The sequence below is a fragment of the Aspergillus undulatus genome, assembly GCF_047715775.1.
Source record: "Aspergillus undulatus strain CBS 261.88 unplaced genomic scaffold BDV17scaffold_72, whole genome shotgun sequence".
Taxonomy (NCBI): Eukaryota; Fungi; Ascomycota; class Eurotiomycetes; order Eurotiales; family Aspergillaceae; genus Aspergillus; species Aspergillus undulatus.
In genome coordinates, this window is record NW_027396676.1 from 114,928 (window position 1) to 138,490 (window position 23,563).

Consider the following 23,563-nt stretch of genomic DNA (forward strand, 5'->3'; position numbering starts at 1 on the left):
CCATCCTAGAAATGGGACATTGTCCGAAGCGAAGAACCGGTAAGTTGGTAAATGATCTGTCCGTTTGTTCAATCTATCCAGTTCCAACTTCCGAGCAAAACAGCCTATGCTCCATCTACCTAAAGTCAAAATCAACTTGAACGAAATAAATAACAATGCAGCGTGCCCCGGGTATAACCATACTAGACCATCCATCCATCCATTCAACCATCATCCAACCATCATCCATAATGAAGCAACTTGACCACTCTATCCAATCCCAGTCATTCTCCGTTTCACGTGGACAACCACACTCAGACCATTGGCAATGCAAAGGCAAGGCAAGGCAAGCGCGTCCGAACCTCGACTCGCTCATGCATGACAAGCACTATAGTACACAAACTGGGAGTCAAAAAGTAGCGGGCGAGCAAAGATAACGGAATGGGAGGAAAGTATTTCAAAAAGAAAAAGAGAAAAAAGGGCCAGATATCAAAAGAGTAAAAAAGAACTTGTTCCGTCAATCGTCTATATTACGTAGGTAGAGTAAGAGTAAGAGAGAGTGTGTGTGAGAGTCAGTAAATTTTTATGAGGCCGGGGCGCGCACTGCCTGCAGTGTCTCGCCTGTGCCCGCCAGAGGCCCGCACCATCCGTAAACGTCGCAGCGGCATTGCTCGTATCGAGGACAACTAGAGACAAAGTTGTCAGGATATGCTCAGACAGAGAGAGAGCGAAGAGGAAGATAAAAGGGGGGGGAGGAGAGGTAAACGTACTAAATAACCTCCATACCAAAAATAATATGCCAGATCTTCTCATATACCCAACCAACCCCAAAACTATCCGTGCGCTCCGTCTCAGCCGCCCACTTCAGCATGCGCTCGTAGTCCGTGCGCGGCCGCGCCAGAATGCGCTCGCGACTAACGGCGAACTGCCCGCAGCAGACATTCCCAATGTGCTCGGGGACCTGGTTGGCCTCGACGCCCAGAATATTCTGGTAGACCTCGGGGAAGAACGCACGAATATCGTTCTTGTCGATGTCGATTTGCGTGGGCGACCACGGGTGCACGCTTGTCGGGCACCCGGGGTCATGCTGGCAGCGGAGGTTGACGTATCCCATTGCGTCGACGGCTTCGAGGCGCAGATTGCGCAGCGCGTCGCTGGTGAATGGGCCGAAGAGGTCGTTGTGCCATTGGTTGATGTTGGAGTGGATGAAGATCGAGTATGGCGGGAGGTTGTCGTAATGGTCGACGATGTAGGAGAGGTAGGCGGTTGCTTCGCGGCCGCGCGTTGTGCGGGGGATGAGGAGACGCGGGTCGGGTTTTTCTTCGTCTGTGCTGTAGATGAAGGGAACTGTGTTGGAGCCGCTGTGACAGAAGCAAACAAACACGTTAGCCTCGACCACACAGACCGAATTGCGGCGTGTGTTTATTCGTGATGACGAACCGTTCCCTACAGTAGTCTAGTAGCCACTGGAGGTCGTCTGCTTGTGTGGCTGCCAATATTAACCCAACTTGGCTGGCATTGCTGTATGTCGCTGTGATTTCGGCGAGCTGGCGGATGACCTGGTCGTGGAGGGTTTCTTGTTCTGCGATCGACGACGTCAGTATTACCCACTGAGTTCGTGGAAGTGCGCAACGAACCTCGTTGACTCGGTGTCTTTGGGAATGACCCCCCGCCGTATAGAAATAGTGTTAAGCAGCTCAGCACCAGAGCGAGGAATGTGACGCCGGTGGTTCGGGGGGCTGGCCAACGGAAGAGTCGCCGCTTGGCCATCAGGACGGACCTCTCCGCGGGGCAGGAGACAGGCGCAATGGTTCGGCAAGGAAGAGAGGGAGGAATTGGCGTCAAGAGCGAGAGACGACTGGAGAGAGTAAACGAGAAGAAGTTACGACAGCGATAATTGATACATGGGTGAGGATGAAGACTAAAGATGAAAATGGGCGAAGTCCAAGTCGGGTCGTTGGCCTTGGTTCGCTAACCCAAACGGGGCGACTGAGCGACATCCGCCGGGCGTACGTAAGCAGCTTGGAGGTCCTGGCTCTCGGCAGGGATGGAGCAATAAAAGGGGCGAATCACGACTGTTTGGCGTCTGTTCTCCAATCACAGGGCAGCCTGGCCCGCAGCCGCCAATCTAGATAGCGTTTATTGGGTGAGCGAGAGCAGCATCATTCCCCTCGCAGCATAGCGCGCGACTCGGCAATCTGGGCGTTTTGTGGCTTTATTTAGAATCTTCTGATCTCTTCACCTGAGCTTCAACTGTTCAAGCCATTTAATATCAAATGTCTCAGAAGATGTTCAATGCAATCCACTGGCCACAATCAGATAAAAGCTTAAAACAATGTCACCGCAATTCTTATGGTGAGCTGACCGTGCTCGTTGAGAAGTGTTGACAAGGGTCACCAAGCCAGGGTAAGGATCTACAGTCCGGAGGTCCAGAATCAGCCTTGTTGATTTCCTGGAGAACCGGCCGGTTTCACCACAGAACCACTGTTTTCGCAACACAACGGCCTTGTATCAAGTCTCCTCGCAGTCCACAGCAAGCACAAGAGTCGTCTATGAGGTCATGAGCTTTTTGTCCCAGATTTCTTCGTACGAGCGTTAGGATCCGCTGCTAAAACCCGGCACGTGCTCACCTGCTTTTTTCGTCGTTATATAGATATCGGTGCATATATTCTGTACTCTGTACAGTCGGCGAGCTATCTCTCAAGCAAAAGGCCATGATCGAGCCCAAACCTCAATCGACAGATCTTCGAACCTAAAATTCAAATCTGAGCTTGTTTGTGACAGACTTCCCAGCAGCTCCATCATGATATCATGATTTGTGGCATTAGCGCCTCATATCAAAACAGTAATAGTAGTCTAGTATTTCTGCACGGACCGTATATCTATATCAGCTTTGCTACCTACACACTCAACTATAAGCCAAGTTCGCACGATGCAATCATCATTCGAACCACCCGATGAATACCCGCGCATAGGCCGCAACGCGCATCTCTTCCCAGGAAATGGGCTCTATCTAGGAGGTAGTAATAGCATCAATCAAAGGCAACACTACTCACTCTCACGTCTTTGTCACTCACTCCAGGCCTCTACTCAACTTCCCACCCCAAATCTCAAACGCAACGTTCTACAGAATATGCACGCACTTCATCAACTTACCACCGCAAACCCAAAGCCCACCGAACGCATGGGACTTCAACATATATCCCATTACGCCCATGAGCACCTTCTCCCGAGAACCCATCCCACGCTCCTCCTCCCCTTTTGAAGTAGGCCGGTACGTCCTTTCCCTGGAAGCTGAACCCATCTCCGTCTCCATAACGCACGAACCAGCCCCGCACCACCCCTCACCGGCCAAAAGTGGCCGCCTAACCAACGGCGCTTCCAAGAGCACATCGAGGAACGGGACAATGTGTGCTTTATCACGGGCCAGCGAGGCCCACGGGGGAACTGGTTTGAGACTTTGAAAGCAACGCATATTTTTCCAATTTCGCTGCGGGAAAGTTGGGTTGTGGGTTCGAGAGGTGGATTCGAGATGACGAGGGGGATGAATTGGAGGAAGAGGATGAGGAGGGGAGGAGTTTGATTGGACCGAATAAACTGTTCTCGCCGCAGAATGGGCCATTGCTTAATTTGAGCATGCAACGGCAGTTCGCTAGTTTCCATGTTACTATTGATCCTGATATATGTCTATGCCCTGCCCTGCCCTATCTGTTACCTGGACCTGGCCGCTGTCTCCCTCCCAGACTATCACTAACATGAATATGAACTCCCACGCAGGACAACTACCATAGCGTAATATCCCGCGAAGACACGTGCTATCTCGGCGGAAAAACACTAAGTCTAACAGCCCGGGTCACGCATCTTCGAGGAAAGGTAGAACCGCCGTGGAATAGCGATGTATGGTATGAGGATCTCAACACGTATGGGCGGTTTGAGGGGAAGGACTTGGTAAAGGAGCGGCAGAGCGTAAGGGAGCTTTTGGAGGAGGAGTTTGGGGTAAGATTGGGGGCTTATGTTCTGGTGAGTAAGTGCTTGTTCTGGCTGGGTTTTTGTAGGGGGAGTGGAGGATAAGGGAGTGGCTGATAATTAGTACGCAGGACGACGCGTCCATTTGAGAAAAGATACATGGTGGAAGAGCACCTGTGCTTTTTGAGAACGAATGACCGCGGACCGAAGAATTTGGCGTCGAGTGCTGCGCATCCAGATCAAAGCCCTTGACGGTAGTGTCGTCATTGAAGTAGCTCGTCGCTCACATGGTAGTCAGAATTTCCTCCGGGCCGCGCGGCGCGGATTGTTCATTCGCAGTCCAAACTTTGATGGCTTCGCCTGCAGTCCCCCAGTAATAAACAGACCTTGGTTACGTGCGTCTGGTCTTTATGTAGCAAGCATAGTCGATACGATATTTAGCGGGTGAGATGGGTCATCTATTCATTTTATATATATCCATCCATATTTACATCGTCATCATCAATGCATAACACCTGTGACCAGCACAACCATCTAAACAATAACCTTGTGACCAGCAGGCTTCTCCTCCTCCTCACCAAAGATGTTAATGTTCCAGCGCGGCTTGTTAGCAACGTAGGGCGTGTTGTAACGGCGGCGGTTCTCGCCGAGCTTGGAGACCTTGGCGATCTCCTCGGGCGTGAGCTCGACCTCCTGGAAGTTCTCGGCGATGCGGCTGGCGGTGACGGACTTGGGGATGACGGAGTGGCCGCCGACCTGGGACCAGTTGAGGATCACCTGGGCCGGGGTGACGGTCTTGCCGAGGCGCTTGGAGGCCTCGTCCGCGACGGCCTTGACGTCGGGGTGGGCGACGAGGAGGGGGACGTCGAATTGGTTGTTGCCGAAGGCCTGACATCGTTAGCTTGCATCTAGAGTTGATAAGTGATGGGTGAGGGACATACAGAGTAAGCGGTGATGTGAATGTTCTTCTTGGCGGCGTACTCGATGAGGTCGTTGCTCTGGAGGACAGGGTGACGCTCGATCTGGTTGGCGGCGGGGACGACGCCGGTGGCGTTGATGATGGCCTCGAGGTGCTCAATGGTGTGGTTGGAGACACCGACGGCGCGGGCCTTGGACTTGGGGAGCTTGGTGACGGCCTTCCAAGTGTCGACGATGGAGATGCTGTCATCGATGAGGACGTCACCGTCGGGGTGAGTGCTGCTCTCCTCGAGCGGGAAGTAGTTGTCACCGGTCTTGAAGGCGACGGGCCAGTGGACGAGGTACAGGTCGAGGTAGTCCAGCTCGAGCTCGGCAAGACACTCGTCAAGAGCCTTTTCGACGACGGCAGGGTCGTGCTGGGTGTTCCAGAGCTTGGATGTCTGTGTTTGTTAGTATGGAGTTGATTGCACAGATGGTGATTGGCGTTGACGTACGATGAAGATGTCCTCACGCTTGAGGCCGGGAATGTCCTTGTATGCGCGCTTGATGCCCTCGGCGACTTCACGCTGGTTCTGGTAGATGGTGGCCAGATCCAGGTGACGGTAGCCAGACTTCAGGGCCTGGTAGACAGCTTCGCCGACCTGGCCGGGGGCGGACTGCCAGGTACCGAATCCCAGCTGGCTGTGGAGTGTTAGTATCTAGAGGCGATCAATGGTAGACAGGGAGCATACGGGATCTGGGCACCGGTGTTGAGAGTGACCTTCTTGCCAAGAGACATTGTGTTCGTGTAGATGGAGGGATGAGAGAGTCAATGAGAGGATGGATGAAGATGAAGACGAGAGATGAAGACAAGACGAAAGGAGCTGGAGGGAAGAGGGGAGGAGGGGAAATAAATGGTTGAGCAGAAGCAGCTCCGGTGGGGTTCATCTCCAGAGTAACGTGATTATGTGCCACCCATGAGGTGAGAACTAAACACTGCCAGGGCCCGGCCAGCTGCAACCTTGGTGCCTCGAACCCCGCGCCATCCTCCTCTCTCCTCCATCATTTACCCCTCGGTGGGGCAGTCTCCGATCATAACAGACCACCTGTGAGTACTCAACTGTCCTCCCCTTTGAATTGCCTCTTCTATATTGTTGCTAACGAGTTCCTGCACATAGCGCACACTGTCCTCTACAGCACCGATAGTTATGATGTCAGTCGGTAGACACTCCTCCGTGGGGAACCTTTAGCTTGCCTTCTCTTAGTCTCCCAACGGGGAAATTGTCCCGCACGGATAAATGCGACACACGAATCAGCCCCTCGGTTTCTCTCGGCGCCTCTCCGAGATACGGTTAATTATGTCGCTTTCGGCTGGCAAGCTGCGGTTGCACTTTCTCTAACTGTCCTTACGTTTCGGTTGATTTCCATCCCACTCGAGGTCGCCCCTCCATAATCCATCCCACCCCGCGCGTCCCCGGGTAATTCCAAGCGTTGGCCGGTCTCGTTATGCTTCAGAACATTCGGGAAGGTTTGACGAGGGCGTCTGTTTTCTCTCGGACTGTCTGTCTCGTGATCAGAGTTAGGCCATGGTCGCTCAAGTGAGCATGTATAGCCATCTGTACTTCTGGAGGGGTTACGCGACTAGTCGCGCCTTTTGCCCAAATCGATGCGCGTAGGGGTACAATGCTCATCCTATCAGAGCGTCGTTTTTCGTTCAATTGCGTTTTCGACGCAGTCAACCTACTATGGGTGACCCCTCGGGATCGAGAAAATAATGGGCGTTGACTATCAGGCCCGGGTTTCGGCCTCATCCAATTCCCGCCGCCTGAACCGATTGCACTCGCCGTTGTTATACCAACAGTTGCTTCAAGCTCTCTCACCACATTGACGGCCTCGGAGTATCTCAAGTTCGAGGTCTGGCAAGGCTAGGATGATCGAGGTCTGGCAGGGCTAGGATGATCGAAGTGCTAACATCTGGTACGAAGAATGTCCATCCCTGGTCCTGTCGTCGGTTGATGTATACGAGCAAGTTGCAACATTCGAGTCAAGCTTTCACATGCTATAGGGCGTACTGATGAGCGCAAGTATGCGCGAGTGGTGATTGCACAGCTGCGCTGACGTGAGTATGTATATTATATCCCGATCTAGCTAACTGACTATATGCATCTATTTAAATCGTACAAATAATCTTGCCCTTCGTCTGATTACTCTCCATGAGCCTATGCGCCTCAATTACATCTTCGAACTTGAAAACTTTCTCGACAAACACCTTAAACTCGCCACTCTTCAACTTATCCAGCGTTTTCTCAACAACCATATCCCGCAATTTCCTCTGGTATGGCTCATCCCGACTCCGCAGCGTACTCCCCTCATACCGTACGCGCTTCCTGAGGAAATACGAAATATCAACCTCCCCCTGAACCTTGACGCCGCCCAAGAAAGCAAGGTTCACAATGCGGCCATCGAGCGCCGCACTGCGCAAATTATCCTGGAAGTACCCAGCCCCAATATAATCCACAATAACGTCAACTCCCTTGCCACCCGTAGCCTTCTCAAGCTCATCCGCCCAGTTCTGAGTCCTATAGTTGAAACCGGCCGTGGCGCCGAGCTTGTCCACGCAAAAGGAAATCTTTTCGTCTGACCCCGCGGTAACGTAGATTGCGGACGCGCCGGCTGCCTTGGCGAGTTGGATTCCGGCGATCGAGACGCTCGATGCGCCGGCGTGCCAGAGGACCGAGTTTCCTTTTTGGAAGGCGCCGACGAGGTGGAGGGCTTGGGTTGCTGTTATCCATGTCTGAATGAATACACGCATTAGTCATCTGTATCAAGCGACTGAAAGGTGGAATCAGGACGGACCTCAGGAATACCAGCCGCCTCCTCCCACGACAACTCCTTCGGCTTATGAATGAGCATCCCCGTCGCAACAGATATGTACTCCGCGTAGGCTCCACCGTAAGCCAATCCAAAGACTTCATCGCCGACTTTAAAGTCCTCCGTGCTTCCGTCTCCAAGGGCAGCAACTGTACCGGAGAATTCGACGCCCAGCGTTGAGGGTGCCTGGGGTGGGACTGGGTACTGCCCTTCCCGCTGGAGGAGGTCCATCCGGTTCAACCCGAATGCCTTGATTTTGACAAGGGCTTGCGAAGCGCCAGGTTTCGGCGTGGGGATGTTATCGATGAATAGGGCATCGGCGGGGCCCTTGCCATTTTTTACGCCTGGTGCGATTTTCTGTTAGTTGGTGTTGGTGAGGGGTAAGAGAGGAGAGAGGGAACGTACCAACAGCGCGCATGGTTTCTGGGGGCGACATCTTGGCGGATGACAGTGTTGATGGAGGGAAATAGCCGTGATTGAACTAAGTGAGAGTGCGAGAGAAGAGGAGGAGATTGAAATCGGCCGGTAAAAAAGAATGAGGAGTTCGGAGAGAAAGATCGATGATGTCGTTGAGCGATAAGATGATTGATAAGCAGGTGGGGTCACCGAGGCCTTCCCGCCACATGGTGAACTTGGATAGCTTCATATTCAAGCTTCCCCAAGGTATCGATACCTCGGTTCCCCCTATAGCTTAATTCCTTGCTTGCGCGTGCTCATCAAGAAGCCGTTTAGTCGCAATGGCGCAATGGCTTCTATCTTCTCTCAACCCATAATCTGACTTGACAAACGCCACATTCACCTATGTAAAAGCTCAAGCACGGCTCTACAGATCCTCTCCAGTCTGTCTCTCCGGGGTCTAAGGACTAAAAGTTGATGACTATCTTATCGGGCAGCTTTGTCCAGGGTAGTCTGATCTTAGCCGGCAAGATCAACTGCCTGATTCACGAACTACCTCCTCACCAGCAACACAGACTACGGCCAATTATATGATCATGCCGGCGAGGACCATATCACCAACATGAATTTACGACAGAGGATATACTACTGGGTCCGCCGAAACTGGAGAAGGGTCAAGTACAAGCTTTGCCTAATTCCTCCACCTCCTCCACCACCTTACGGCATTCCAATTATCGTGAACGGCTGCGAAGAGCAGGATATCCCTCGGGGCCCTCGGAGTGCGCGACATCGTCTTCGAGCATGGGATTGGGATTTATAGGCGAGAGAGAGCCTTCGACAAGTTGGCATGTCTTGGGCTCTTCGTTTCGCATTACAAGGTCAATAGGTCTTGCTACGTCGGGGGAACATGGAATCGTTTACATCAAATTCTTGACATTAGGATGGCGACGATGGGTACACCACGCTACATTCGCAGCCGAAAGCACGAGAAAAGGCCTTGCCGTATAGCTTACGGAGCTCAGGCATGTAGAGTTGGAGATCATATGCGCATGACCGAACCGTTGAGAATGAGACTGTTCGACTATGGTATAGGGATTCTGGCTATGTTCAAAAGAAACAAGGGAACAATTCGACGCTGAAGACAACCTTGAAGACTGATTCATACAGCCGCGTGTCTCTGCTTATGCTCCGGAGACTTTAAGCTAGGGTGCCCCACACGAGCTTGAATCCTGCGGGAGCGTTAGACCCTGTCAGCACTAACCTAAACGCATACAAGCCTGCATCGAGAGCACTGCTTCTACATATGGACATTCTGGGACGTCTTCCAACATATATAGCACAATTTACTCTCGAACAATGATGAAGCGGCATGCCTCACTCTATTTCAACATTAAGTGGACCACATTACAAATCTCGGACACTTTCTAACCGTTTGTGGATCCTCGGGCCTTGATGTCACCGACTCCAACCGGCTGTCCCCGGGCCGCTGGGTCATATAAAAGTTGGAGCAGCACATTTACGGGCAGTCTAGAACTACTCAAAGCACCATACCATCTACCTACCTCGAATACCTGTCACAAACAACCACAAACGGCCAAAATGCCCTCCACGCGCCAATGGATCCTCAACTCCAAGCCCACCGACATGCCCACCCTAACGGGCCCAAACCCAACCTTCAAACTCACCTCTGCCGAAATCCCCTCCCCTAGCTCCTCCCAAGCCCTCGTGAAAACCCTCATGTTCTCCAACGACCCCGCCCAACGAACCTGGATCGTTCCCGGCGCGGACCCAGAACGCCTCTACGCTCCGCCCGTCGAAGAAGGAACCCCCATGGCGTCATTCGCCCTCGCCGAAGTCGTCGAGTCCGGATCCGAGAAGGACCTCGCGAAGGGAAGTCTCGTCCTCGCGCCCACAAAATGGACCGAGTACAGCATCCACGAGATCAAGGGGCTGCAAGTCGTGAAGCCCATCGAGGGCCTTGATCTCGGCCACTTCCTCGGCGCGTTTGGCTTTACGGGTCTGACGGGGTACTACGGTATCAAGGAGATTGCGGGCGCCGGGAAGGACGACACGGTTGTCGTTTCTGGGGCTGCCGGTGCAACGGGAAGTATGGTTGTTCAGATTGCGAAGAAGATTCTGGGCTGCAAGCGCGTTATTGGGATTGCGGGGACGGATGAGAAGTGTCGCTGGGTTGAGAAGTTGGGGGCGGATGTTTGTATCAACTATAAGAAGGACTCGTTCAAGGAGGATCTTGTTCGTGTGACTGAGGGGTTTGTGGAGGTTTACTTTGGTATGTTCCATTATCGCCTCTTCCTACCTCGATTACTAGCCTTTCTAATATCAAATTGTCCAGATAACGTCGGCGGCGAGATGCTCGACCTCATGCTTACCCGTATGAAGCGCCACGGTCGTATTGCTGCTTGGTATGTCCCCGCCACCCACCTTCTCCAACATACACCTCGGTGGAAGCTAATAGTTTATCCAGCGGTGCGATCTCAAACTACAACAAGACCGACCCCACCGGCATCAAGAACTTCTTCGTAAGGCTCTTTAATTGCCCTTCCCTTCCATCCCACTTGAATAACCACTAACTAATGACCCCAGGAAATCGTCTCCATGCGCCTGCACATCCACGGCTTCATTGTGCTCGATTACATCCACAAATTCGGCGACGTCGTGGCCGAGCTCAGTCAAGCCTGGAAGGAGGGCAAGATCGTCGTCGACGAGTCCATGCAGACGGTTATCGAGGCCAAGTTCGAGGAGGTCCCTAATGTCTGGATGAAGCTGTTTGAGGGCGCGAATACGGGGAAGCTTTGCACTAAGATTGTGGCGTAGATTCTCTACTATACTTGGGCTGTACTCCATTAGGCCTAGGAACCCGGCGGTTGGATTGGATTGGATTGGATTAGCAATGTATACCACGAGACGAGGTTTTCAATGAAAGACGACAAATTATAGGTAATTAATTCCAAGCTCCATCTAAAATCTCTATCAACCGCTTGCTTGGTCGCCAAAAAAAAAAAACCAAACGGATCACTCAGAACGCTTCTTCAGAAATCTTCCCAAGATACTCAAACCCGCTCCTCACCCGCACCCTCCCCTTCCTTCTCGTCCTTGTTCTCACCAACCCCCTTCTTAACATTAACCCACTCCATAAAAACCACCCCCAGAATCCCCACACAGCTCAAACCCACACAAACATAAAACGTCTCCGTAAGCGCAAGATTATACGCATACAGCACAGCGGCATAAACCGCCCCATCAGAGCCAACAACATTCTTCACCTCAAGCGCACCCCCCTCAACAAGCCGTGCGCTATCAACAGAGGGCGCATAAAGCTCCACATTCCTCGTCAACTGATTCGAAAACACATTCTGGCCCACACTAACGAAGATTGCGGCGGATAAATTCTCAAGAAACATAACAATCGCCGTCCCGATGGCAATATCGCTAATCGGAAGCGCGCACTGCGGCGCCGCGAAGGCCGTTTGGAGACCCAATCCCACCCCTGCGCTGAAGAGGAACTGGTAGCCTATCCAGTGACTTTGACTTGAGGAGACTGTGAATGTGCTGATGAGGCCTGAGCCCACGGACATTAATATCACTGTGAGGTACGCGAACGGCATGTAGTAGCCGGTTAGAGAGGTTAGGTATCCGCCGCTGAGACTGAATGCGACGTATGCGAGGACCATGGGGAGGTTCATTACGCCGGAGCGGATTGCGGATGCGCCTTTTATGGCTTGGAACCAGATTGGGATCTATACATTGGCGTCCATGTTAGTCTGAGCTGAGGGTGGAAGAGGAAGAGGTCGGAAGGGAGAGGTTGAAGTACGTACGTAGTAAAGCATAAGAAAGAATCCAGCAGTAACACCACTTCCAAACAACGCAGCGCCCCAGACATTGCGATTTCCAAAGACTCTGGGCGGCACCGTCGCGCGATCACCACTAACATACTGAATCGCGATGAACCCGCACAGCAGCACACCCGCGATCACGAAAAGCGCAATAATCCGCCCATTCGCCCACTCGTACTTCGTGCCTCCCCACTGCAGCGCAAGGAGGAGACAGATCACCCCCGGCAGGAGACACAACGAGCCCGGGACATCCATCTGCCTGATCTGATTCAGCACGCCAGACTCCCTGTTCTCGCTGCCAGCAAATGAAGGGATCAGGAAAAGAAGCACGAGCGCTGGGATCACGCCCAGAGGCAGGTTAATATAGAAACACCACCGCCACGTCAGAGAGTCATTATCCGTAAACGCACCGCCCATAAGCGGGCCCGCGATCGCAGCAAGACCATACATGGATCCTAGAAGCCCAACAAGCGTCGGTCTCTTCACAGGCTCAACAGAGTGCGCAATGAGCAAAAACGACCCATTCGTAACACCACCCGCACCAACACCCGCAATAGCCCGCCCAACAATAAGCGCCGTCGAGCTCGGCGCAACAGCGCAGATGAGCGAGCCCAGTTCAAACAGGAACAGCGCGGCAAGGTACACCCATTTTACGATGTAGAAGGTAAACAGCTTCCCCCAGAACAGCTGGAACGCGCAGTTTGTGAGGTGGTAGGCGCTTGCGTACCAGCCGACATCACCTAGGGCGTGGAAGCGGTCGGTGATTTTGGGAATTGCGGAGGAGAGGATTGTGTTGTCGAGGCCGACGAGGAACATGGAGAGGTTGAGGCCGATGAGGATGCATGCTAGTTTGAGTTTGCCGGGGTATTGCGGTTCGTCTTTCGAGGGTTGTTTTGCCGTGGTTGAGGGCCGCGAGGGCTCGGTCTTGTCGAATTGAGGAGCCTCTCGTGGCATTTCGGGGCCTTTTTCGGTCAGAAGAGTGTCCGCCATATTGATTGGCTTGCTCAGAAGGCGATTTGAAATTGCTTTGGCTGAAAAACTGATCGAAGACCCTGGGATTATAGCTTTGTATTTGCTTTCCGTCTCTTCCTCTAGATAGCAGACCCAATGCGGATGGTGGAGACATGCCAAGACATGACTCATGTCCGCTCATCTGGCATCATCACCAATCATGCTTGATGAAGGGGGAGCAGCGACGAGGATCTTTGATCTCACAGTCGTTGAGTGGCCAATCCTTAATTAAGGCTCGGAATTGGTGGGTCAAGCTGGAGATCGGCCCTCCTCTGCCCTCAGTACCCCGTGGCCCTGCGCCATCTTGCTGGGCTGTGAAAGCCAAGATTATTTGCGCAAAAGATTCACCTCGACTCATGTACTGTCATCAGACATCATGGAGCATATAGCCCGTGCGCGCGAAAGATCTCGGATATAAGCTCGTCTGCCCTCGGGGAATACATCTCCGAGCTATCAGTAGCTCCCCACCGATATACCCTAGCTGAGCTGCCCAGCATGAATCATGCGTTACGGTAATTCTGCTACATCTACCAAGGAATCGAGAGTCCCGAAGATTACGTTCTGTATTAGTTCCTCCTATGCACTATCTTGAAAAGAGGGAAAGCATGTCAACCTCGCATAAACACCTCCCAAAGCTTCTGATAGTCCGGCGTTCCCAACCCCGAATCCGGATCCCACCCCTCAACCACCGCAAACCCATCCGTGCCACAGCCCTTTGACTTCCCCACTGTCACATCCCTAAATACTTCAGGATGTTGATAAAGCACAGGATTGACGAACCCCACAGTCGGCATCCCCTTCGCAAGTCGCTCCTCATTGATCCTCGTCAGCAATGATGCGAAGATCGGCGCGCCGGCTGACGTTCCGCCGGTGGCATAGACCTGGCCTCGCAAGAAGATGAGCAATTGCTTGCCGACGGCTGCAACGTCACGGAATCCGCGACCGATGCGGTTGTACATGCCGCCGTTGTTCCACTAGCAACATGATCATGATAGCGATGGACTAATCTCATATAGCATGTCCGTCTATTCTCTAGTTGTGTATATCTAGGGAGCTTTCTAATCATTCTATCCCACCCCGACACCTCTATCGCCCACTCCCTACCCTACCAACACCCTCACTCCACCAAGTCCCAACAACAAAAAGAATGAAATAAAATCCCAGAAGAACCCATCACATTCACAACCCATCCCTCTCCCTCAACAATTCCTCAATATGACCATTTAGCCAATACCCATTTAAGTCGCTCCTCTCCATATCCTTCGCCCCGCCAATCCGCCCCTTACACTTCGACCCACTGCCACAAGTACACCCAAACTTCTGATCCATATCCCACTCCGAACTGGGATAGAAGAACGTGAGCGCATCACCCTTCTCCAACGGCCGATGGTCAACAACACGAACCTCCATCTTCCCCATGTCGAAGATCAGACTTGGTTCGCACGAGTGGTTGCAGTAGACTAGGTCGGAGTTTAGCTCGATGTGAGAATTGCGGCCGGTTTGCACGGATGTATATGCCTTTTTTGCTGGTGTCGTTCCGGTTATCGTCGTGAAGAGGGAGCCCGCTGGTAAGGAGACGAGTGAATAGGCGCCGCTGGCGAAGGAGCCTGGGGCATGGTGGACGTGGATTAGGTCGGGGTGGGTTGGCTGTTTTGAGAAGGGTGTTGTGGATATGGTGGGTGGTTGTGGTTGGTTTTGGACGGCGATGGGCATTTTGAGTATGGCTTTTTTATGTTGTACTTGGTTTTGGTGAAGAGAATAAGTTTGGAGATAAAGATGGATGGAGGGGTCAAGGTCTCAGCTCAGCGTGGGGTACCAGGTGTTTATATGACGTCCTTCTTCTGAACCGAGGAACTCGCCAGCGGGATGCGGAAGGTGGGCCTGCGGGAATAACCACATTCTTATTTAGAACTAGTGAAGCTCCTTTCATCCGAGGTACGTACGTGGACACTCTACAAAGTGGACTAATTATTCTATAGTAGCGTACTCTACAGTAGCACATGCAGGACGTGCCTGAAAATCACCTCGGCAAGTCCTACCATACTATACTACAGCAAAGTCCTTAGTTCCTCCCCTTTCAACCACCTCTCCAGATTCTCCGCAACGGCATCATACCACCCATGAATCTGCTCATCGCCATACCCCATATGCGGCGTTAGAATAACCTCACTCCTTCCATCCAACCCCCACTCCGTCGTCCGCCAAGGACTGTCCGGCGGCAGAGGCTCCGGGTCAAAGACATCCAGCGCGGCCCCTCCAATCCCACCCTTATTCAAAACCTCCAACAGAGCCTCCTCATCAACCAAAGGCCCCCGACTCGTATTAATCAACAACGCATCCTTCTTCATAGCATTTAACTCTTCAGCCCCAACAATGCCCTTACTCCGCTCCGAAAGCACATAATGCACACTAACCACATCCGCCTCACTAAAAAGCCGCTCCTTCTCATCAGCAGGAACAGCACGGATATCCCCCTTCTCGAGTCCAATACTAAGCGCCGCCTCATCGGCCCTCCCCTGCGTAAGATTCGCTGACCACGCAATAACATCCATGCCAAACCCGAGTATCGCAATTCGTGCAACGGCACTCCCCAGCTTCCCCAGCCCCACTAGACCCAGCGTTTTCCCGGATAACGTCATTCCCAGCGACCCCTGCCACCCGCCGGACTTCACGGCTGCGTCGTCGCGCGCGACGTGTCGTGCCAAGGAGAGGATTAGAGCCCAGGTGTGTTGGACTGTTGAGGGTGTTCCCTTCCTCTTGCCATTTCCGCCGGTCTGCCGGCTTTCGGTTCCTGCGACGGGGATCTCCCGTGAGGCGAGGTACTCTGTGTCGAGCGAGCGGTTGCGTTGGCCCGTTGTCAAGACTAATTTCAGATTGGGGAGTTGACTGAGGATTTCTTTGCTGAAGGGGGTGCGTTCGCGCATGGCGAGGATTATGTCGAATGGGCGGAGGCGCTGGATTAATTCATGCTGTTGTTCGGGGATGCGCGGGTCGAGTGTTTCGGGGAAGTGCGAAATCTCGACGCGGTCTTCGAGGTGTGTGAAGTGCGGGCCGGAGATGCCTTGGTAGTCATCTAGGATGGCGAATTTGAATTTGGACATTGTGATGGTTGAGCGATGCTTGATTAAGTTGATGAGTGCTGTTGAGGGGAAATCTGCGGAGTGGTCATATATTCTGGCGGGGAAGCATTTACCCATGGCTGCCCCGCCGGTATCGCTCGGATATGCAATCACTTCATAGCTGCGAGCATTGCGTCTTCATATTTCGAATCACTGAGTATAGACAAAAGCTTAAGAGCAGCTAACTAGTTACAGAGCTTTGAAATTCTTCTCCGCAAACTCCTCAAAACTCGCCAACTTCCCACCAGACCTGCCCACCAACTCAACGGTCTCAGCAACCTTCTCCCCTGTCCCAGCGCCATAATACCCCGGGTTATCAATAAAGCTCATCATAGCCACGATCCTAGGTCCCCGTTCCTCCTCCATAAATCCCTGAAACACACTCTTCGGAATCTGCACATACTTCACAGTCTCACCAGACGCCTTGGCCATAATCCCCGCAATCTCAGCGTAGCTATACAGTCCTGACGCAGCATAGATCACGGCTCCATTGTGACTCCTCGGATCCAACAGAACAGGAACAAGATAAGCACCGCTATCCCCCGCAGCATCAATCAAAGGGATCTTCGTATGTGGATCATTAATACCGACAATCGCCCACGACCCATCGCCCTGCTTTCGAGGCCTCATAACAGTGCCCAAATTCTGCATGAACATAGCGGGCGCGATATGTGCGCTTCCTAGCGGGAATGGTAAAGACCGGATGTAGGCCTCTATCTCTGCCTTGACGTCGAATTGGTCGACTGGTCCGCCGTCCCATAACTTCGAAGTGTGCACGGCTGTGCTGAAGATGAAGAACTGCACGCCTGCTGCGAGTGCTGCGTCCGCGACGGCTTTTGCCTGCGCGGTCTCGCGCTCTTTGAGGTCGGTGACGTATTGCGTTTCTGTTATTAAGATTACGGTGTGGGCGTCTTGGACTGTGGCCGGGAGAGTTGAGCGGTCGTCGAGGTTTGCTTCGATCATTTCGACGCCTTGCGCGGCGAGGAATTGGGGCTTGGGCTTTGAGGCGTCGCGGGTTATTCCTCTGAGAGAGTATCTTGTGGATAGGGTGGGATGAGCAAGGATGGTTGTAAGGATCGAGTGGCCTTGTTGGCCGGTTGCGCCGAAGACGACAAGCTTGCCAGTGGACATGGTCGGTAGGTTATTGTGTGATTGATCTCTTTGTCTTATTGCTTGCCTGGCTTTGTTGGATTGGGGTTCGACAAATTCAGATCATCTCTGCTTTTATAGACGACTGGATAGATCTAAATCCGGGCTATATCTCCGACCGCTACGGATGTGGTCACGGATGCCGAGCCCGGACCTGCGGCTGCGTGGAGACCGGTCGGGGTTAGGGTTAACTGACCCTGCTATGGGTGTAGGAACATGCCAGGGGCCGCGTTTTCTGTGATAATAACAGTAAATGATTTGGAAAGGAAGCCAGTGAAGAATTCCACACACTCCAGTCCAGGCATCCAAGCCGGGATTGCGTATTCGCTGCCCCCTGGGACTTTTCGCCACATCATCCCATTCGCCATTTGATCCTTGAAGCCCAGGAAAGCGTTCGGTATTGATACAGAAAGGTCTCTTTTCCATTGTTGGCTCGAGCAGACCTTTGTTATTAGGGCTTGTTATGTGGTGGTTGCACCGATGCACAGTGCGCAATCGTGGCACAAGTCCGCTGGGGGTTACTGCTTTGAGGAATATGATGCGCACAGATCGAACGACATGGGCGAGGGAGATTTAGCATACAGAAGAGATAGAATCCGCGCTTCCTAGAGTCTATTTCATCAGCACTTCTCGTTGAGCCATCTCCTCTCCTGGTACACTGGAGGATGAGTAGCGGTGATTGGGAGCCGACTGAAGGTGCAGGCGACCAGCGGAAACCGCTGCATCGGTTATGTTGTATTCTTGCATTATAGGTAGTAGCTAGTGATTGGAAATGGAATATTCTGAGTGGGATAAGACATAAAGACTGTAACTCATTGCCAGCTTGCGCCGAGCGAACTTTGAGACTTGGACCTCGATGTGTCTAAGTATTTGCCTGCCTAGGGTGAAAGCCCCGGCCACTGGTCGCTCCTTCCTATTCAGCTAACTACCTGTTGAAGGAGGAAGGAACGACCGGTCCAGAGTGGTGCCTGGAAATGGAAAGCACGGTTCTTGGTAGCACAGACGTCTCAGTGGCCGATCTGACACCAAACCGCAGAGACTATATGAACTCATCATATTCAATAGTCCAGTCGCGACTAGTTTCGGTCGCCGATTGATACGGTCCAGGCATTTTACGCCGAAATGTCAGAATGCACCTACTTTCGTGCGACCTCAAGTGCGGGGGATGTCCACTTCGTTTGTGCGATAGCTATCGAACCGCTACTCCGTAAACATGTCTATGTCGTCCCAACCCCAAATCGGCGCAACGCAATACCAGCGGCTTCAATAGCGTCGACTTCTGTGCTTCGTTTCTGTTATCAGATCCTGCTCAGAGGGGTATGCTGCCCGAATTTGCCCCGATCAATGGTTCAGACAAGATCGGTTTTAGGATGTCCTCAGCCTGATATTCCAATATTTCCTTGTCAGTGGTGAGTACATGATCTTCAAAAGGAAATAAATATCAGTACCGTCTTGACGAAATGCCATCTTTACCATCCATAGACCGGCTGTATCAGGTTGTCAGACGGGCACAGGAACATGAAAATGGAAAGGTAAACCGCGCATACTTGCCGGCTTCTATTTCTCCCAGAATCTTGGCAAACGTCTCTAGTGATCTCGTCTGATGGAGTCCATAGTGAAATGGAGAAAAATGACCCTCAGTCCGCAGCCAAACTGCTTGAAATCGGGATTCGCATCGACCATTCGATTTGCCTTATGCAACCAGGCCAGAGTCAAGAGCTATCTTGCCAAGTTACCGATCGTCTCCCATTAAGATGCACTATGCATTTCATAATACCGGCTGGATACCTCCCTTCAAGTACCTAGCCGAGGCTGATGGTGCAAGTGCCGTGCGACATTTATAGCGAACGCTCGACTTGTCAAATGCTGAGCCATTGCGTATTTGTCTCAACCTATTACTGGCCGTGCAATGATATGGGTTTCAGATTCGACCACCTCAGACATGGTTCGTTCAAAAATGTGATTAACTGATGGTGCATGCCCATCAAGATCTACGCACAGTCCAGCCCTAGCGTGGATCTTGACCAGAACGGGAACATGGAACAGCCGCAGTTTAGGGTTGTCTCCCAGTCATGCAAATTCGACAAGCCTGTGACAATTGGGACATTCACGGGCCTAATGTCTGAACGTCAGGTTTTCTGGGACTTATCTACCAGAAAATAGGGATGTCGCCCCCGACTTAAATGCTAGTTGCAACTCTTCACATAAGTCCGGGGTACTCATTGCTACTTTCATACTCCTCGCCATCTCAGGCATCATGCGTGACCACAAAGAGAAATCCAAAGTGCGGGCTAGTGAGGAGGGCATTGAGTGTCCTTCTCGGAGTAACTCAGATGGCGAAAGCACTAGTTACCTCGCTGACCCTGAAGCCAGACACAGACCGAAGGTGAGCTTCGACTGCCGGGCCAGAAATTCATGAGGCTTAGCACTGACAATATACTCTGTCCAGCTCACAGACATCAAGTTTATCATGGTTTTGATTGGCTTTGGAATGACATTCGTCGGCTCACAAGTGCAAGCTCTTGTCTTCGCAGCCATCATCCCGCGCGTGTCTGCAGATTTCGGAGCATCAGACCTACTTGTCTGGTTTTTCTGTGTGCAGCAAGTGGCCACCGCCGTCATTGCTCCCTTTGCAGGATCGCTAGCCGACCTCTTCGGGCGCAAGCGTATCACGATCGCTGGTGTACTCTCCTCGATGTTAGGAATGATTGTTACAGCTGCCACCCCTTCTGCAGCAGGCTACCTCGCCGGCCAAGTCTTCGCCGGAATGGGCGTTGCAGTCCAGGAGCTGATGGCTATCGCGGCCATTGTCGAGATTGTTCCCACGGAGAACAGAGGTTACTACATCGCTATTGTTGTCGCAAGCTTCTTCCCCTTCGCCCCGGGCTCGCTGTATGGAGCACTTATCGCCCAGACGAACTGGCGGTATTGCGCCTGCATGATCGCGATCTGGAACTTCATCACCGCGCTCATAATCGGCTTCTTCTATAACCCTCCCGCTCGACAGAACGGCGCCGGCTTATCACTGATGCAGAAGTTTAAGCGAATCGACTTTGTCGGCGGCTCGATCATGACCGTCGGCTTGGTTCTCTTGCTCGTCGGCCTCAACTGCGGCCAGCAGTATTCCTGGGATTCCCCCCGAGTCATTGCATGCCTTACAGTCGGCATTATCCTGCTGATTGTCTTCTTGCTCTACGAGAAACTCTATGCCCCATTCCCCATGTTCCCAGGCTCCCTCTTGAGATACCGCCGGACATTCATGGCCCTCATGGTGGTCATTCTCCTGGCGGGCATTAATTACGTCTCCCTGCTGATCTTCTGGGTTCTCGAAGCCGTCGCCATCTACGACTCCAACCAAGTTGAGCTCGGCGTTAGGACCATACCTTACGGGTTTTGCATCATGGGCGGCGCGATCATCTCCGCCGTCATGGTCTCCCTATTCAAAGGCCACCTGCGCTCAATCATGACGTCCTTCTGTGTCGTCCAGACAATCGGTAATCCTCACTCACTATCCTATATCTTCGAACAATGGACCAATATCTAATAAAACCAGGAATCGGTTGCATGGCCGCCATAAACACCCACAACATCTCAACGGCCTGGGCGCCCCTAATATTCTCTCTCCTCGGCATAGGCGGCGTCCTAATCCCCAACCAGATTATCGTAACAATAATCTGCCCGGATGACCTCATCGCAACAGCGACCTGCCTAACAGCCTGTCTCCGCGCCGTCGGCCAAGTCATCGGAACAAGTATCTTCTACACGCAGTTCGTGTCTGCCCTAACAGAGAACACATACAAGTTCGTTGTCCCTGCTGCGATTCGAGCGGGTGTTACGGATTTCAGTATCCTGGAGTCCATTATGGGGATGCTTGTTGCTGTTCCGTGGAAGGAGTGGGTTGATTCTGCGTTTGGTGACAGTGTCAAAGCTGAAGGATTAAGTATGTTGCGAGAGGCGGTCCTGGAAGCCTTCGAGGGGGCGTTCTGTCGCGTTTGGTATATCTCAATTGGGTTTGGGGTTGCGGCTGTGCTGGCGAGTTTGTGTATTGAGGATTTGACGAACCTGATGGATGGGAGGATTGCGGTGAGATATTTCTGAGTCCGGACTGACTGAGAGCGTAAAGTGCTGAAGAGGGCTCGAGAGGGCCCGTCGCGGCCTGGATGGAGGCTTTTGAAGTTTTCTCATCGAAATGCCGTATAGCTTTATTGATTCATTTAGTTTTATGTATTGGGTAGTTTAATAGTTAGTAGCTGATTGGTTATACTCTTTGTTTGATAATGGGTGCTCTAGGACCTTAGGGTATCCAAACTCGTAAAGACTATCAGTGGGAAGTCTAACAGATTTTGTCCAATTGGAGTTGGGGTCTAGGAGGAGACGCCGGTGAGGAGTACATGACCTCGTCGCAGAGTACTATAAATGAATTCCCGGCATAGCGGAGGATATCGCTCCGTGTGGTCAAAGGTGGATATATTTCAAATAGATTTTCCAAGTGGTCTGCAGATACAGGTCTAGCAAATTAGAAGCCCTGATGAAATGCTAATTCAAATGTCCGAAACCGACCCAATCCTCGTCAACTCACAAAATAAATGTACCGACCAACTGTCGTCTTCCAAGCTTTGATCCCAGTTTTAGTTAGATTGAGAGTGCAATCTCATCGTCGCGACGTCCCCTGCTATCCTCCGTAGCGGCCTCTTCATCTGCATCTAGAAGATCATTGAAGCAGCTTGCAGCAGCCGTCAGCAGTTTGTCACTTGCAAGCTGCAAGGCCGACATCTCCTCGAGGACAAAAAATATAGATCCAACAATCAAGGACGGGCGAATTTCACTTTCCATGAGTTTGGTATATTCTGAGGGAAAGAGCTGTCGCACGAACGACGCATCACAGTGAGCTTTAACGGATTTCATTAGCCGCCAACACATCCGATGCATCCTCAGGTAATCGAAATCTCGCTCTGGCGCTTCGCTTTGTAGCGTGTTGCGGAGAGCTTTGAGTAGCTCTCCTGCCGACAATTGACTGGCCGTGGCCTTGTTTTTCTTCGCCGCGGCTTTTCTATCGCCGGCCGTCCGTTTCATGGAGAGTGCGTCCTCGTCGCCATTCTTCCCGTCAAACTGCCACAAGCCGCTGGCCAGGAGCTTCCAAATATCTGCTTCGCTGAAGCCAGTTGGTTTAGATTTCTCACACTCACGCTGGAAGAACATTTGGGATAAGTTGGGGATAGGTTTCATGTGCTTGAATCCGTTCGGTGCGGGGAATGATTGACGTCTATTCCGCGCGAAGATAGTAGCAGAAATGCCGATGGTCAGGATAAACCGTCTCAGAAAGGCTTTAGGGCCACTTGGTCGGGTACCAACGAAAACCTCGTTATGCCAGTCCATGACAAATTCCATCTCCGCCCAGCGAGTCGAAAGTCGCCTTTCCACCTGCAGTGCGTTATACAAATGAGCAGCGCAATGTATCGAGTTCAATGCAGAATGGAAATTGAGCGATACCTTTTGGAAAAAAAGTTTCATTCGGAACATGAACATCCCGCGAAAAAGCGGAGGGAGTGTGAAGATTTTGAATTTCTCTTGGAAGGGCTGCATAGACCCGGAGTGAATCCACAATTTTACGAGGTTGAGTATGGAATTGAACACTGGGTCCGCTAGCTCTGAAAGCTCTCTGATACGGAATTCTGCTGAGTGTAGCTCCCGGGTTTCCTGGATAGATTTTTCGATTTTTCTTCCCCAGACCGCAAACTCATCGTACGGCCTCTTCACGTGGTCTCCAAGAATGTGATCAATGTCGAGAAAGACCTGGGCGGCGAATCCCAACCAGAAGGTGATTCTCTTGGTGTTGAACATCTTTCTAATTCCGCGCGTGAACTCATCTTCATATTCTTGTGCCTGTGGTGATTCGCGGTGCATTGGGTAGAATATCGAGAGCATTGCCATCATGATTAACTCATCATGCTGGTACTTCTCCTTCGAGGTTTTTTTGTGTACACAGGTCACGCCACCTCAAAAACGTGGACGCGTGACACTCATCCCCTTCACATGACCGCCAAGTCTATTAATCAGCAAGAACGTGACACGCGACCTTCTTTCATACGAAACCATTTTTCTGAATTTCAATTTCGCTTTTTATTTCGTAAAGCACTTAATATTACAAGTGTTTTCTAACTGGTTTCCAACTGATTATTTTTTTACCATGAGTACTCAGCAGGATTTATTTGAGTTCGACGATCCTGTCGAATCAAGTCCAAATGGGGAATCTAATATCACGGTATCTATCTTTATAAAGTACCTGGTAACTGATTACTAACCACTTGATGTGGCGATAGG

At 51.9% G+C, this 23,563-nt stretch overlaps 10 protein-coding genes across 10 annotated transcripts; 2 read left to right on the forward strand and 8 right to left on the reverse strand.

The window, feature by feature from the left end:
- Window positions 1-489: 489 nt before the first annotated feature.
- Window positions 490-1,928, reverse strand: BDV17DRAFT_221270 (DUF3431 domain-containing protein). The gene is made up of 4 exons (XM_073755605.1): window positions 1,617-1,928; window positions 1,420-1,561; window positions 750-1,340; window positions 490-665 (listed from the first exon to the last, which is right to left on the reverse strand). The coding sequence occupies exons 1-4, from the start codon at window positions 1,747-1,749 to the stop codon at window positions 563-565; spliced, it is 969 nt and encodes a 322-aa protein (XP_073611064.1). The 5' UTR covers window positions 1,750-1,928; the 3' UTR covers window positions 490-562.
- A 2,491-nt stretch (window positions 1,929-4,419) lies between these two features.
- Window positions 4,420-5,925, reverse strand: akr1 (putative aldehyde reductase (AKR1)). Its single transcript, XM_073755608.1, has 4 exons — window positions 5,595-5,925; window positions 5,358-5,544; window positions 4,887-5,303; window positions 4,420-4,833 (listed from the first exon to the last, which is right to left on the reverse strand). The coding sequence occupies exons 1-4, from the start codon at window positions 5,639-5,641 to the stop codon at window positions 4,480-4,482; spliced, it is 1,005 nt and encodes a 334-aa protein (XP_073611065.1). The 5' UTR covers window positions 5,642-5,925; the 3' UTR covers window positions 4,420-4,479.
- A 1,030-nt stretch (window positions 5,926-6,955) lies between these two features.
- Window positions 6,956-8,309, reverse strand: BDV17DRAFT_275291 (NAD(P)H-quinone oxidoreductase). The gene is made up of 3 exons (XM_073759193.1): window positions 8,119-8,309; window positions 7,699-8,057; window positions 6,956-7,636 (listed from the first exon to the last, which is right to left on the reverse strand). The coding sequence occupies exons 1-3, from the start codon at window positions 8,147-8,149 to the stop codon at window positions 7,013-7,015; spliced, it is 1,014 nt and encodes a 337-aa protein (XP_073611066.1). The 5' UTR covers window positions 8,150-8,309; the 3' UTR covers window positions 6,956-7,012.
- Window positions 8,310-9,708: 1,399 nt separating this feature from the next.
- Window positions 9,709-10,944, forward strand: BDV17DRAFT_284874 (MDR family NADP-dependent oxidoreductase; the record flags this gene model as incomplete). Its single annotated transcript, XM_073760607.1, has 4 exons — window positions 9,709-10,399; window positions 10,463-10,532; window positions 10,595-10,649; window positions 10,714-10,944. The coding sequence occupies 4 exons, from the start codon at window positions 9,709-9,711 to the stop codon at window positions 10,942-10,944; spliced, it is 1,047 nt and encodes a 348-aa protein (XP_073611067.1).
- Window positions 10,945-11,180: 236 nt separating this feature from the next.
- On the reverse strand, window positions 11,181-13,012 carry BDV17DRAFT_301260 (MDR family MFS transporter; the record flags this gene model as incomplete). Its single annotated transcript, XM_073764212.1, has 2 exons — window positions 11,946-13,012; window positions 11,181-11,867 (listed from the first exon to the last, which is right to left on the reverse strand). Exons 1-2 carry the CDS (start codon window positions 12,951-12,953, stop codon window positions 11,181-11,183), a joined length of 1,695 nt encoding a protein of 564 aa, XP_073611068.1. The 5' UTR covers window positions 12,954-13,012.
- A 430-nt stretch (window positions 13,013-13,442) lies between these two features.
- BDV17DRAFT_275295 (uncharacterized protein) lies at window positions 13,443-13,909 on the reverse strand. Its single transcript, XM_073759194.1, has one exon. It carries the CDS (start codon window positions 13,766-13,768, stop codon window positions 13,583-13,585), a length of 186 nt encoding a protein of 61 aa, XP_073611069.1. The 5' UTR covers window positions 13,769-13,909; the 3' UTR covers window positions 13,443-13,582.
- Window positions 13,910-14,153: 244 nt separating this feature from the next.
- Window positions 14,154-16,075, reverse strand: BDV17DRAFT_284876 (D-isomer specific 2-hydroxyacid dehydrogenase; the record flags this gene model as incomplete). The annotated part of the gene is made up of 2 exons (XM_073760608.1): window positions 14,154-14,621; window positions 15,080-16,075. The coding sequence occupies 2 exons, from the start codon at window positions 16,073-16,075 to the stop codon at window positions 14,154-14,156; spliced, it is 1,464 nt and encodes a 487-aa protein (XP_073611070.1).
- A 207-nt stretch (window positions 16,076-16,282) lies between these two features.
- Window positions 16,283-17,259, reverse strand: BDV17DRAFT_301264 (uncharacterized protein; the record flags this gene model as incomplete). Its single annotated transcript, XM_073764213.1, has 1 exon — window positions 16,283-17,259. Exon 1 carries the CDS (start codon window positions 17,222-17,224, stop codon window positions 16,283-16,285), a length of 942 nt encoding a protein of 313 aa, XP_073611071.1. The 5' UTR covers window positions 17,225-17,259.
- Window positions 17,260-19,712: 2,453 nt separating this feature from the next.
- On the forward strand, window positions 19,713-21,340 carry BDV17DRAFT_301266 (fungal trichothecene efflux pump; the record flags this gene model as incomplete). Its single annotated transcript, XM_073764214.1, has 2 exons — window positions 19,713-20,736; window positions 20,796-21,340. The coding sequence occupies 2 exons, from the start codon at window positions 19,713-19,715 to the stop codon at window positions 21,338-21,340; spliced, it is 1,569 nt and encodes a 522-aa protein (XP_073611072.1).
- Window positions 21,341-21,729: 389 nt separating this feature from the next.
- Window positions 21,730-23,156, reverse strand: BDV17DRAFT_275298 (uncharacterized protein). The gene is made up of 2 exons (XM_073759195.1): window positions 22,733-23,156; window positions 21,730-22,663 (listed from the first exon to the last, which is right to left on the reverse strand). Exons 1-2 carry the CDS (start codon window positions 23,144-23,146, stop codon window positions 21,875-21,877), a joined length of 1,203 nt encoding a protein of 400 aa, XP_073611073.1. The 5' UTR covers window positions 23,147-23,156; the 3' UTR covers window positions 21,730-21,874.
- Between the last annotated feature and the right edge of the window lie 407 nt (window positions 23,157-23,563).

Excerpts from the sequence above, each read along its gene's own strand:
- BDV17DRAFT_275298 (XM_073759195.1), bottom strand. The coding sequence starts at position 23,146 with ATGCACCGCGAATCACCACAGGCACAAGAATATGAAGATGAGTTCACG. Across the intron at positions 22,664-22,732 it reads TGAAACTTTTTTTCCAAAAG|GTGGAAAGGCGACTTTCGAC; the intron begins GTATCGCTCAAT and ends AACGCACTGCAG.
- BDV17DRAFT_275295 (XM_073759194.1), bottom strand. The coding sequence starts at position 13,768 with ATGCCGACTGTGGGGTTCGTCAATCCTGTGCTTTATCAACATCCTGAA.
- BDV17DRAFT_275291 (XM_073759193.1), bottom strand. The coding sequence starts at position 8,149 with ATGTCGCCCCCAGAAACCATGCGCGCTGTTG. Across the intron at positions 8,058-8,118 it reads AGAAACCATGCGCGCTGTTG|GCGTAAAAAATGGCAAGGGC; the intron begins GTACGTTCCCTC and ends AAATCGCACCAG. Across the intron at positions 7,637-7,698 it reads AGGCGGCTGGTATTCCTGAG|ACATGGATAACAGCAACCCA; the intron begins GTCCGTCCTGAT and ends GTATTCATTCAG.
- BDV17DRAFT_221270 (XM_073755605.1), bottom strand. The coding sequence starts at position 1,749 with ATGGCCAAGCGGCGACTCTTCCGTTGGCCAGCCCCCCGAACCACCGGC. Across the intron at positions 1,341-1,419 it reads CTAGACTACTGTAGGGAACG|CGGCTCCAACACAGTTCCCT; the intron begins GTTCGTCATCAC and ends CTTCTGTCACAG. Across the intron at positions 666-749 it reads TTTGGTATGGAGGTTATTTA|TTGTCCTCGATACGAGCAAT; the intron begins GTACGTTTACCT and ends CTTTGTCTCTAG.
- akr1 (XM_073755608.1), bottom strand. The coding sequence starts at position 5,641 with ATGTCTCTTGGCAAGAAGGTCACTCTCAACACCGGTGCCCAGATCCC. Across the intron at positions 5,545-5,594 it reads AACACCGGTGCCCAGATCCC|CCAGCTGGGATTCGGTACCT; the intron begins GTATGCTCCCTG and ends AACACTCCACAG. Across the intron at positions 5,304-5,357 it reads AGCGTGAGGACATCTTCATC|ACATCCAAGCTCTGGAACAC; the intron begins GTACGTCAACGC and ends TAACAAACACAG.